General features: G+C 43.8%; 1 protein-coding gene across 5 annotated transcripts in view; it reads left to right on the top strand.

Moving 5' to 3' along the window:
• ripor3 (RIPOR family member 3) overlaps positions 1-13,728 on the top strand; it is a 58,023-nt gene that overhangs the window by 13,396 nt on the left and 30,899 nt on the right. For 3 of the 5 annotated variants that reach the window (XM_020483213.2, XM_020483221.2, XM_031827482.1), the window contains exon 2: positions 5,725-5,836. In XM_020483213.2, the coding sequence (XP_020338802.2) occupies positions 5,739-5,836 (98 nt within the window). In that variant the 5' untranslated portion in view covers positions 5,725-5,738. Of the gene's footprint in view, positions 1-5,720; positions 5,837-13,728 lie in introns of all 5 variants that reach the window. The other 2 variants (XM_031827465.1, XM_031827488.1) reach the window with 1 other exon arrangement.

The following is a 13,728-nucleotide window of genomic DNA, read 5'->3' on the forward strand; positions in this document are numbered from 1 at the left end:
TCACTCACTCATTCACTCACTCACCTACTCACTCACTCACTCACTACTTAAACATACGTTGCGCCATGGACTTAATTGGGTTCAACAACTTTCATACGCTTTATTTCCATATAGGTCCAAATGTTCCAGGGTGTTTATACTTTACAAATGCCTCCTTAGGAGAGGCTCGTTGTTCGTTTTTTTTTTTTGCGAGGAGAGCAAAGAAACAGACATACTATTATGATTATCAGATTATGCATTGCGAGGCCCCGTCATCTGTGGCTCAGAGCCAAAGGAAGCTGACTGGCTCTTGGGGAACGGTCATGCTGGAGTTAAAGTGCATTGATGACTAACAGTCCCCTGAGTGAACAGCTATGTTCAACATGCAGAGAAGAGAGGAGAAACATCACTTCCCAAAACAGTGACTTAGTAACAACGAGAAAGGGTCGTTTGCGAATGAACTACTCTTTTTGGTTAACGTCAGGAACCGGATCGCATCTGTAAAATAACCATTCATTAGGTAGTGAGGAGAGATCCTCATTCTGGTCCACACACCACTCAACGTAGAGCTGTTTGGCAGAAAAATGAACGGCTCTTTTAGGTGAACAGAGCCAAAAGATCCGGGTAACTGAAAAGAATGCTCATCATTACAATAGACAACATCCTCAATCAGTCAAAGAAAACTAAAAAGGTTTACACAATGCCAATTCTTTCTATAGTGATGTCAACTTTTTAAGAATGTTTTTTATATATACAGTCATGGTCAAAAGTTTTGAGAATGACACAAATATGCATTTTCACAGTCTGCTGCCTCAGTTTGTATAATGGCAATTTGTATATACTCCAGAATGTTATGAAGAGTGATCAGATGAATTGCAATGAATTGCAAAGTCCCTCTTTGCCATGCAAATGAACTGAATCCCCCCAAAAAACATTTCCACTGCATTTCAGCCCTGCCACAAAAGGACCAGCTGACATCATGTCAGTAATTCTCGCGTTAACACAGGCGTGAGTGTTGACGAGGACAAGGCTGGAGATCACTTTATCATGCTGATTGAGTTCAAATAACAGACTTGAAGCTTCAAAAGGAGGGTGCTTCCACTGGTCCTGGGGCCCTTGTTAAGGTCAATGACATCATCAACTTTACCCAGTACCAGGACATTTCCGCCAAAAACCTGATTGTCTCGGCCAGGAGGCTGAAACTTGCCAGCAAGTGGATTTCTAGCAAGACAATAACCCCAAGCACACATTAAAATCCACAAAGATTTTTGACATATACTAGATTCTTGACATAGCTCATTCTAATATATTTACTACTGTACATATAATTCTTAGTATATCTTGTGTACATTTGTCTGGTGTATATACGTGTAAATTACATTTTGATTACTGTTACAGCGCTATTTGGGTTGTTAATTGGATTCGTCCAAACATTCTTGATTTCTAGTAAAAAAATATATATATATAATAACATTTGAATTATTTGCGTTCTTGTTTGACATTTTACTGCATTGTTAAGACGTAAGCATTTCGCTACACCTACTACAGCATAACATCTGCTAAACTGTGTACACAACCAAAAAACCTGGTTTGAAAGAAATAATTCATTGGCCACAAAACCAACATTTTGCAATGGCCATCGCAATCTCCGGACTTGAAGCCCATTGAAAACCTGTGGTTTGAAGTGAAGATGGCAGGCCATAAGTGCAGAGCGAAGGATATCAAGGATCACGAAAGATTCTGTATGGAGGAATGGTCTTATATCCTTCCCAATGTGTTCTCCAATCTTTGGAAACATTTTAGAAAAAGACTCAGTGCCTTTATGCTCACAATGTGAGGTATTGAAAGGAATTGAAGAACAGGGGTGCCAATCTTTTTTATTTTTTATCGAATGACTTGTTAAACAAAATCTCTTTCGCTGAGTAATTATATTAGTATAAAATAATATATATAAGGTTGTACATATAAGCTCAGTATTTGTAGCATTTATTTTATGCTGTCTTTTTTTGCTCATCTTTATCAAGGGTGCCAATAATTTTGAACATGACTTTAGAATGTGGACTAAATTTCTAGACTATGTCACCTTTTTGTGTCGTGAGGGGAGGTATTCAGGCGACGAAATAAAAACGCAGGTTTGTAAAAGTCAACACCGACTAAGTGGACTCATGAAATACAGATTTCAACACTGCCTTGACATAATGTTTCGACATTGTGTCAAATATGAGAATAATTCTAGTGAATCTGGGCCACTGCATGGAAAATAGCAAAGAAACAAGCAAACAAGAACTGTGAGATGTGAGTCTCCAGATTGTCTCGTGAGTTTCCACAAGGACATTTTTCTTACTGGATCCTTTCTTTGTGCTAATATTTCAGTTGGCCCGGGCTTGGTAACTGCAGCGTTGTCATGTGGAGAGACACGGCTATCCGAGTCAAAGTGAACACCGGTGTCAAGATTAAAAGACTTTCAGTAACTTCATCAGCCATGAAGTTGCTGAATCTTAATCCTTTTTCACTTCCTACAGATATACCAGCGCTAATATTATTATGGAAATGGTACACGCTGCTCTGAACACCATCTGAGCCATACACTCTCAGAGAGCAGAGGAGATGTGTTTATTAAAGCCGTGTGTTGGAACATGTGCGATGATGGCTCTCATAAAGTCAACTCCTTCCCACTCAAATCATCCCTGTTTATTTTGCCACTGTTGGGGACAAATCTCTCACAGGGAGAATGTAACCGTTTTCAGATGAGCCAAAAATGTTTTTTTTTTCAAAGTTAATCTCGCTGAGTCCCTCCCCTGTTGTGTACATTTTTTCTCTGGTGGTTGTGCAGATCTGACACTGAAAGCTGAAGGATCCAAACGTACACAGACGCTGAAGTTACCTCAGGAGATCCAAAGGTCTTTCTCGGAGAGTGTGTGAACGTAACATTTGCCTCTTGTCGGTCTCTGTCTTGATCTCTATCCTAGCCTACACTTTTATTTCACCTCTTGGCATGGTTGTTCCGCATATTAGACCATTTTTGAAACGTTTTATTATTATTGGTAGTTACACTCTTGTCCCATCGCTGCAACTCCCGTACGGACACAGGAGAGCCGAAGGTCGAGAGCCATGCAGCCTCCAAAATACAACCCTGCCAAGCTGCACTGCTCACTTAACCCGGAAGCCAGCCAGCCTGGCGAATGAAGTCAGCTTGCAGGCGCCCAACCCACCACAAGCAGTTGCTAGAGCACGATGGGACAAGGACATCCTGGCCGGCCAAGGATGCGCCCGCCTCATGGGTCTCCTGGTCACAGCCAGCTGTGACACAGCCTGGGATCAAACCTGGGTCTGTAGTGACACCTCAAGCACTGCGATGCAATACCTTAAACCGCTGCGCCACTCGCAGTGCCCTGACCATTACTTCCCTTGGTTACTCTGACCATTGCTTCCCTTAGACTCTTTCACAATTACAATGAATCAGTACTGCAGCAGAGATGTGCTTGGCTAGAGTATATCCAGTGACACGTTAGACACAAACTGACATAAAGTATTTTAATAGGCTGATTTGCCTCTTTGCCTTGACTGGAGTCTCTTTGATCTTGTGCTACCTCCATTCATAAAGTATTATGTAGCTAAACAGAAAGGACTATCTTAAACTGGATAACCCTGCATTGCGTCATTGAGTTGAAACATTGAAGGCCCTTCAACATGATTTTCTATATATTTCCACACTATGAGGTTGGAATAATACTATTAAAATGATAATGCCCTTTTAGTGTAAGAGCTGTTTAAAAGACCGCCTTAAATGTCTGTCTGTTTTGGTGGGATGGAGTTTTGGCCTGCCTTCTGACATTACCAGGCGGTAATTAATAGACCAATAAGAACGAGAGATCCTAACTTTTCTGCCAATAACAGCTAGTTTTCAGTTTTACACTCCCCACTCAGACCACACCCAGACAGGCCTAGCAAAATTCTTGCTTGTGAAATTGCTCTTTGCTAAGAAGCTATTTTGGTTTCATTATGCCCATTTTAATTGAAAACAATCCAAGTAAGGTACTTAATTGTTATCCAGAAATTATTTGATGTTGATATAGAAATGGCTGCATTGGTCATTATGGCCTCTCAAGCAAATCCTTTTTAGTTGTAGATATAAACATGTACAAGGCTCTCACCCACACTGGAGACAGGGAACAAGACATGTTTACATGTTTACTTCTTCAAAGTCTAAATTAATTACAATATATTTTAGTAGTTGTATAATGTTGTTTAAAGTGTTGACATTTTATGTCTGGTTTCACTAAGTTGCCTTTATTAGTGAGTAACAGCAAAATGTTTTAACTGTCCAAACTATTGCTTAGTTCTGTGCAAATTTCTATCTCCGGCAGGAAATTGCATGAGTTACAACCCGAGGGAGGATGAGAAGTTCTGGGTTCTCAATCTCAGTATCTCTCCATGGCCCTCGCCTAGATCTGAGCCTAACTTACACAGAGACAAGGCTGGAGTGTGTGTGTGTGTGTGTGTGTGTGTGTGTGTGTGTGTGTGTGTGTGTGTGTGTGTGTGTGTGTGTGTGTGTGTGTGTGTGTGTGTGTGTGTGTGTGTGTGTGTGTGTGTGTGTGTGTGTGTGTGCGCGTGTGTGTGTGTGATGCTGGCGGGCTATGGAAGAGAGTAAAAAGCCATCTGACACTAAAGAATGTACAAATGAAGTGGATGACAACAAACTGAGACATGTGAGGGGAGACAGTATAAAACTAGGGCTGTCAAATTATTTTTTAAATGTAGTCAGTTAATAGCACAATTTACTGTGATAAATCAATTGCTTTTTCTGAATTTGCTGAAATTGATCTGTAATTTAAGAAGTATTATACAAAAAGCCTTAGAAGAATATTTACGTCTTGATTTAGCAAAATCAGGTAAATTGATACACTTTCTTTTAACCTCAATGTCAACTTGTTTTGACATCACCTTGTTGTTTTAACTGTATAGATTAGGTATTCTAGATGTTTTCAGTGTGTTTTGAATGCTTTCAGACAATGCGATTAATTGCGATAAAACCATTGTTTTGCACTAAAATGTCAAAAAGTTAACTCAAGTTAACTTATTAACACTGACAGTCCAAAACAAAACGTAAGACATCCTTCACCACACAGAATGTCACTGCGCTCCTAGTTTGGAGTGAGGGATGGGACAGAGGAAAGGGAGGAAAGTATTGATGATGTGTCTTTCTGGCTTCACAAGAGGGTGTGTGAGGGGGGAGGATAGATGAGGGGATGAAGGAGTGATACTCTTTTTATGTTGTGATAGAAAATATCCTTCCTATCCTGTTTATCTGGATTGTATATCAATACAAATAACCAGCTTTTCTGGCCAAAACCATTTAAGGTTAGTGTCCTTGAGATAAAAGAGAGAGAGAAAGTATTCTGGTGCTGTGAGTATGGGGGTTTGATTTCATTATCAATGTAGCAATGTTTACTGTGAAACAAAACAATTAAACTTTGTTTACATTTTAGAGGGATCCTAGAAAACCTGGAATTGTAAAATAACCTGAGTGATAAGGCCCTCAGTCTGTTCACTGTAGGCTGAATGTACAGTAACTAAATCAACATTGTGTGTGTGTGTGTGTGTGTGTGTGTGTGTGTGTGTGTGTGTGTGTGTGTGTGTGTGTGTGTGTGTGTGTGTGTGTGTGTGTGTGTGGGTGTGTGTGTGTGTGTGTGTGTGTGTGTGTGTGTGTGTGTGTGTGTGTGTGTGTGTGTGTGTGTCAGGCAGGCAGGCAGTGAACAATGTCGGTGAAGCTGCGGTTTGAGAGTCCCGCGGATGGGTGCGTGGTCCAGAGGAGCTGCTCCTTCACGAGGTTCAGCCCCGTGAGTGGACGCCGCCGGTGAGTGACATCCTTAGTCGACTACTAAGGCGATAAACAACTATCATATAACATATGATATATATAACGTATAACATGGTCACACACCATGGTCCAATCAACTGAACTATCAGACAGACCCATGGCTATGGAACCAGGATCATCCTGACCAGCTCAACAGGAGCTTGTTCCCTGCAGTCTAAAATACATGTACTTATAAGCACCCTATCAACCCCCACACATTCACTCTTTATTAGTGTGTATTGATGTCTTTGCTGACAGGGACACACACTTTTCATTAAAAAGTGATTTTCGTAGCAGGTTAGGATTTTCCCTAACCCTAACCCTTTTCCTAACCTTATAATCTAACCTGTAACGAAAAGGTCATTTCGGTATCGAAGTGGCGTGAAAAGAGTGCTTCCTGGATTGCCTCAGGCACAAATATTGCTCTGCAAGAGAGCCAATCACTTCACTTGACCAGTGTTAGAGATAGTCAATCACTATGTAGTACAAGAGACAGTCAGCCTCCTCCCACAACCTTAGTCTTGGCTGCCAATCACCTTGTATTCTAGATAGACAGATATAAATACTTCATTAAGCAACTCAGTCACAAGGACAACAATCAACAACAGTTAAACAATCAACAGGCAAATAAAGGTTAAATAAAATAAAGAACCTTATGACTGAATCCCTCCACTGCTTAATTTACGCTTGACTTACTTACAGTACGTTATCAATAACGAATATCAATAATGAATAGCGAGACAAGTAGAACTCAAGAGGTGAGCCAGCAGAAGAAAATTCAGTCATACGGTGCATGTAAATTTGCTCTGGCTTTCTACTTCGATTTCAGAGCACTCTCGTTTGAGTGTGCCAGAACACAGATTAACTGATGAGTTTACAAATGTATATGGCCGGTGTCAGAAAAAGGTCATTCAAATGTGCCAGCAGAACAGTTACAGTCACCAGCGCTCTGGATAACATGAAAACAGCCTAACCAGTTCTGCTAGGGCGAATAAAATGGTCAGAGTGAGGTGTTCTCTCTTTTGTGTCTGGAAGTACCTAGCAAGCTAGCCAACGTTAGCCAGTTAGCTTGGGTGCTTGACTGCTGTTATGGTCAGAACGTTCGGATCAACCCTACTCTTCGGCCAGAGTGTCCAGTGTGCGCTCTGAACACTCCGGGAGCGAAACGCTCTGAATTTACAAATGGACAATCTGACAACGCTCTGAATTTTTGAACGCCCAGAGCTCACTCTGAGCACACTCTGGCAATCAAGATTGAATGTACGAACACACCCTTAATGACTATTAATTTCAACCCAAAGCCCTTAGTTTGCTGTGCACTGTGTATATCATATCATGAGTGTAAGACACAGCTGCCAGTTGGAGAGGGGGGATTTTCAACAATTTTAGTGTCCTATTTACTGAACACTAATACAAACATAGCACATGGGACAGCAACCTGTTCCATCTCATCCCAAAGAGGTCTGGGGATTGCGCAGACCCCTCAAGTAAACTGAACTTGGTGTCATGTTTCATGCAAAGTTTTTCAACACCTCAATTGTCCAGTGTTGGTGAGCAAATGCCCACTGGATACACTTCTTCTTGTTTTATTTGATATGAGTGGAGTGTGATCGCCTGCTACAATAGCCCATCCATAATAAGGATCGACGAGTTGTGCATTCTGAGATGATGTTCTGTACACTACTGTTGTACTGCACCGTTATTTGTCTATCGGTAGCCCGCCTTTTAGCTTGCATGCCTTTTGCCATTCTCCTTTGACCTCTCTCATGAACGAGCTGTTTTTGCCCACAGGACTGCCGCTGACGGTATGTTTCTTGTTTGTCGCACCATTCTTGGTAAAATCCTAGACACTGTCATGAGTGAAAAGCCCAGGAGAGCGGCTGTTTCTGAAATACTGGATCTGGCACGCTCAAGTAGTGAATGCATACATTTTTGTGTTGGTGGCCCCAGTAGGAATCAGACCTCCCATCCTGGCATTGAAAGCACCATGCTCTACCAACTGTCACACTTTTTTTGCACTAAAACGCTCCTGGAATTCTGATGGGTTAGCAAAGGGGGACGTGATGTCATCTCAAGAACCCAGGAGCAACACACTGGAATGCATTTCCTGCCTCAAAGCAGAGGGGGACAGAGGAAAACTGAGGCTATTTATTTGATTTATTTAACCTTTCTTTCGACAGGGAGTCATGCTGAGACCAAGTTCTCTTTTACAGATGAGCCCTGAATCAAACATACACATCAATACACTCAATACACACCAATATACATATAGAAATACACAAAATGCAAAACACAATCATATAAAACAAACACCTTCTTCAGTTTAAAGGCCCTCATTCAGCCATCTGAATAGCCCCAGAGACACCAACGCTTCCAATTGCAAAAAAGATCAAATCAGATTAACCTAACTCAGCGGATATCGAAGGGCTCTTCAGAGTTAGCCATCCTTGAGATCGAGTCTGGCAGCTCGTACGTCTGTAACAATGAAGTAAGGTCCAGCATAAGTTTATGCAAGTCAAGAGGGCTTTATAAACAAAAAGAGTGCAATGCATCAATCTACGAGACTTCACAGAGGGCCAGGCCTACTTTCTGATACAGAAAGCAATGATGTGTACAGAACCTGTCACCTGTAATAATGCGTAGTGCGTTATGATAAACAATTTATCAAAGTCACAAAGTTTATTGTGCTAAGCATGAACAGCACTTGGCGGTGGTCCTCATACATTGTTATTATAAAGCTTTCATGGTGACATACAGTGGCCAGTGAAAGTATTCACCCCCTTGGCATTTTTCCAATTTTATTGCCTTACAACCTGGAATTTAAATAGATTTATTTTAGGTTTGTATCATTTGATTTATACAACAAGCCTACCACTTTGAAGATGCAAAATATTTTCTATTGTGAAACAAACAAGAAATAAGACAAGAAAACTTGAGCATGTGTAACTATTCACCCCCCCCCCCCCCCCCCCAAAAAAAGTCAATACTTTGTAGAGCCACCCTTTGCAGCAATTACAGCTGAAAGTCTCTTGGGACATGTCTCTATAAGCTTGGCACATCTAGCCACTGGGATTTTTGCCCATTATTCAAGGCAAAACTGCTCCAGCTCCTTCAAGTTGGATGGGTTCTGCTGGTGTACAGTAAATCTTTAAGACATACCACAGATTCGATTGAGAATTGGGTTGAGGTCTGGGCTTTGACTAGGCCATTCCAATACATTTAAATGTTTACCCTTAAACCACTCGAGTGTTGCTTTAGCAGTATGCTTAGGGTCATTGTCCTGCTGGAAGGTGAACCTCCGTCCCAGTCTCAAATCTCTGGAAGACTGAAAAAGTTTTCCCTCAAGAATTTCCCTGTATTTAGCGCCATCCATCATTCCTTCAATTCTGACCAGTTTCCCAGTCCCTGCCGATGAAAAACATCCTCACAGCATGGTGCTGCCACCACCATGCTTCACTGTGGGGATGTTGTTCTCAGGGTGATGAGAAGTGTTGGGTATGTGCCAGAAATAGCGTTTTCCTTGATGGCCATAAAAATCCATTTTAGTCTCATCTGACCAGAGTACCTTCCATATGTTTGGGGAGTCTCCCACATGCCTTTTGGTAAACAGCAAATGTGTTTTCTTATTTACTTCTTTAAGCAATGGCTCTTTCTGGCCACTCTTCCATAAAGCCCAGCTCTGTGAAGTCTACGGCTCAAAGTGGTCCTATGGACAGATACTCCAATCTCTTTTTAACAATGGATTTACTGGTGCTCCGTGGGATGTTCAAAGTTTTGGATATTTTTTTTATAACCTAACCCTGATCTGTACTTCTCCACAACTTTGTCCCTGACTTGTTTGGCGAGCTCCTTGGTCTTCATGGTGTCGCTTGCTTGGTGGTGCCTCTTGCTTAGTGGTGTTGCAGACTCTGGGGCTTTTCAGAACAGGTGTTTATACATGTATACTGAGATCATGTGACAGATAATGTGGCACTTAAATTGCACATAGGTGGACTTTATTTAACAAATTATGTGACTTCTGAAGGTAATTGGTTGTGCCAGATCTTATTTAGGGGCTTCATAGCAAAGGGGGTGAATGCATATGCACGCACCACTTCTCAAGCTCTGTCAAGCTGGATGGGGAGCGTCGCTGCACAGCTATTTTCAGGTCTCTCCAGAGATGTTCGATCAGGTTAAAGTCCGGGCTCTGGATGGGCCACTCAAGGACATTCAGAGACTTGTCCCGATTCCACTCCTGCGTTGTCTTGGCTGTGTGCTTAGGGTTGTTGTCCTGTTGGAAAGTAGACCTTCGCCCCACTCTGAGGTCCTGAGCGCTCTGGGGCAGGTTTTCATCAAGGATTTTTCTGTACTTGCTCCATTCGTCTTTCCCGCGATCCTGACTCTCTCAGTCCCTCCCGCTGAAAAGCATCCCCACAGCATGATGCTGCCACCCCCATTCTTCACCGTAGGGATGGTGCCAGGTTCTTCCTCCAGATGTAACGCTTGGCATTCAGGCCAACAAGTTCAATCTTGGTTTCATCAGACCAGAGAATCTTGGTTCTCACGGTCTGAGAGTCTTTAAGTGCCTTTTGGCAAACTCCAAGTTGGCTGTCATGTGCCCTTTACTAAGGATTGGCTTCCGTCTGGCCACTCTACCATAAAGGCCTGATTGGTGGAGTGATGCAGAGATGGTTGTACTCTGGAAGATTCTCCCATCTCCAAAGAGGAACTCTGGAGCTCTGTCAGAGTGACCATCGGGTTCTTGGTCACCTCCCTGACCAAGGCCCTTCTCCCGGCGGCCAGCTCTAAGAAGAGTCTTGGTGGTTCCAAACGTCTTCCATTTAAGAATTATGTAGGCCACTGTGCTGTCTCTGAGCTCTACAGAGAATTCCTTCGACCCAATGGCTTGGTTTTTACTCTGACCTGCACTTCTTTCAGTTTTCACACACAACAACTGTAGTTTAGACACTGACCACAGCTACTGACCACAACCATACACCTCTGACCCAAACTACTGAACCAGACCACAACCACAAAACTACTGACCACTAATGACCACAACTAGCTACTCACCACAACCACACAACTTCTGACCACACACCTACTTACCAAAACTACTAACCACTACTGACCACAACTACTGACCCCAACTACTGACCACAACCACACAACTACTGAACAATATTACTGACCACAACTACTGATCTCAACTACTGACCACAACCACACAACTACTGAACACTATTACTGGCCACACAACTACTGAACCACACAACTAATGACCACAACCACACAACTAATGACCACAGTTAGTGACCACAACCACACAACTACTGAACCACAACTACTGACCAAAACCACAAAACTACTGATCACACCTATTGACCACAACTACTGAACACAACTACAAAACTTGGGACCGCAATGACTGACCACTACTAACCATAACTACTGACCATAGCTACTGACCACTACCACAAAACTACTCACCAAAACTACTGAACACAACTACAGACCACAACCACAAAACAACTGACCACAATGACTGACCACTACTGACCACAGCTACTGACCACAACCACACAACTACTGAACCAAAACTACTGACCACAACCACACAACTAATAACCACAAAACCACTGAACCATCTAAGTTATGACCTCAACTACTGACCACAACCACAAAACTACTGACCACAAGCACACAACTACTGACCACAACTACTGACCAGGTCCATACTGTAGGGACCAAAGAACCTTCAAACCAACCCCACAACAACACAATTACTTACCACAACTATTGACCACAACTACTGACCGTAACTACTGACTGCAACTGGCACTGTCATAGTATTCCACCTTTCCAACAAGTCAGTTCTTCAAATTTCTGCCCTGCTAGAGCTGCCCCGGTCAACTGTAAGTGCTGTTATTGGGAAGTGGAAACGTCGAAGAGCAACAATGGCTCAGCCGCAAAGTGGTAAGCCACACAAGATCACAGAACGGGACCGCTGAAGCGCATAGATCATAAAAATCGTCATTGGTTGTCCCCGGTTGCAACACTCACAACCAAGTTCCAAACTGCCCCTGGGAGCAACGTCAGCACAAGAACTGTTCATTGGGAGCTTCATGAAAGGGGTTTCAATGGCCGAGCAGCCACACACAAGCCTAAGATCAATGCCAATTGTCAGCTGGAGTGGTGTAAAGCTCTGGACTCTAGAACAGTGGAAACGTGTTCTCTGTAGTGATGAATCACGCTTCACCATCTGTCTGACGGACAAATCTGGGTTTGGCGGATGTTAGGAGATTGGTACCCGCCGGAATGCATAATACCAACTGTAAAGTTTGGAGGAGGACGAATAATGGTCTGGGATTGTTTTTCGTGGTTGGAGCAAGGCCCCTTCGTTCCAGTGGAGGGAAATCTTAACACTACAGCATACAATCATACAATTCCGTCTGTCCAGTCAATCTGAGGGTTGTGCAGCTTTAACCATGGATGGCCAAGAACCAGGGAAGAGTGAGGGCAGTCGATTATGTGGAAAGTGATCCTTTCCTGGTGGTTTCCAGAGAGATGCAGGATGACAGGGACGGTCCTCTACCAGACACTGTCCCAGACTCTCCCAGACACTCCCAGACAGCTGTCCATTGAGAGCGTTGACATCGAGGGGTGGATCGAGTGGAACAGTGTCCAGGCCCAACTGAGTAACGACACCACGGTCCAGAAAAATCTCGTCGGTGCCCCAGTCGATGAGAGCTGGCAGAGGAAAAGCCTGGCTCTACTGCATGAGGACGCCGTCAAGCAGGGGTCTGGGGAGAGATGGGCAGGCAATTTGGCTCAACAGTATATCCCCCACTATTGCCGAGCCACCTCTTTTGCTGGACGCAGGGAACAAGTGGAAACAAACTGACCAACCTGGTCACAGTATAGGCAGCTCCTGATTCGTCGGTGCTGATTCGCCGGTGCCTCTCCTCTGGAGAGAGACAGGCCCGGTCGAGCTGCATTCGGGGAAGGGGAACAAGGCAAGGAAGCAGATGTTATGGGGCATGCAACCTTAACTGCCCTCTCTCTCAGACGCTCACGGAGATGGTTGTCGATTCAGATGGCGAGAAAGATGAGTTCAGCGAGTCCATCAGGCTTATTCCTGGACACCAACTCGTCCTTGATGGTCTCAGTGAGAGCATTCTGGAATGCTCCCTGAAGGGCCTCCTCATTCCAGCCTCTCTCAGCGGCAAGAGTGCGAAACTCAATCGCCAATTCAGCGACACTATGGGAGCCTTGACGGAGGACAGAAGTCATTTAGTGGCATCCTTAGCATTGACAGGGTGGTCAAAGACTCTATTCATCTCCTCCGTGAAGCTGGAGTAGGTGAAGCAGATGGGAGACTGTCTCTCCCACACCGCCATGGCCCAGGAGAGTTCTGCTCCACGGAGGCAGCCAATCAGGAAGGAAATCTTGTCCCATTCGCTAGCATAAGAGTAGGGCTGTTGCTCGAATACTAGTGAACATTGTACCAAAAAGGCTCTACAAGTTCTGAGGTTGCCATCATAACGCTCAGGAGCCCGAACAGGGTGGAGGAGAAGGACTAAGGGCTGGTTGCGAGCTCTGGGGGCAGGTCCGGCCCTCCAGGTCAGAAAGGCTCAGTAAAAACTAATTGACGTGCTACAGAAGGGGTTTTGGGCTTGGTCATGTTGCTCGAGCAGGGTGCCTTGGCAGGCGAGGGTTTGGTGGAGAGGATCTAAGTCTGCTGGGTTCATATTTTGGGCCAGATCGTACAGTGAGCAGGTGAAACCAAGTGCAGACACAGATGAGGAGACAGGGATAAGGTAACCAAGCTATTTAGTGAAAAGCGGGGGGGGGGGGTGCATGCCAGGGGTAGCTTGGGTGGGTAGCAGAGAACCAAGAACTGAGGCTGT

The sequence above is a fragment of the Oncorhynchus kisutch genome, linkage group LG1, assembly GCF_002021735.2.
Source record: "Oncorhynchus kisutch isolate 150728-3 linkage group LG1, Okis_V2, whole genome shotgun sequence".
In the NCBI taxonomy this organism is placed as follows: Eukaryota; Metazoa; Chordata; class Actinopteri; order Salmoniformes; family Salmonidae; genus Oncorhynchus; species Oncorhynchus kisutch.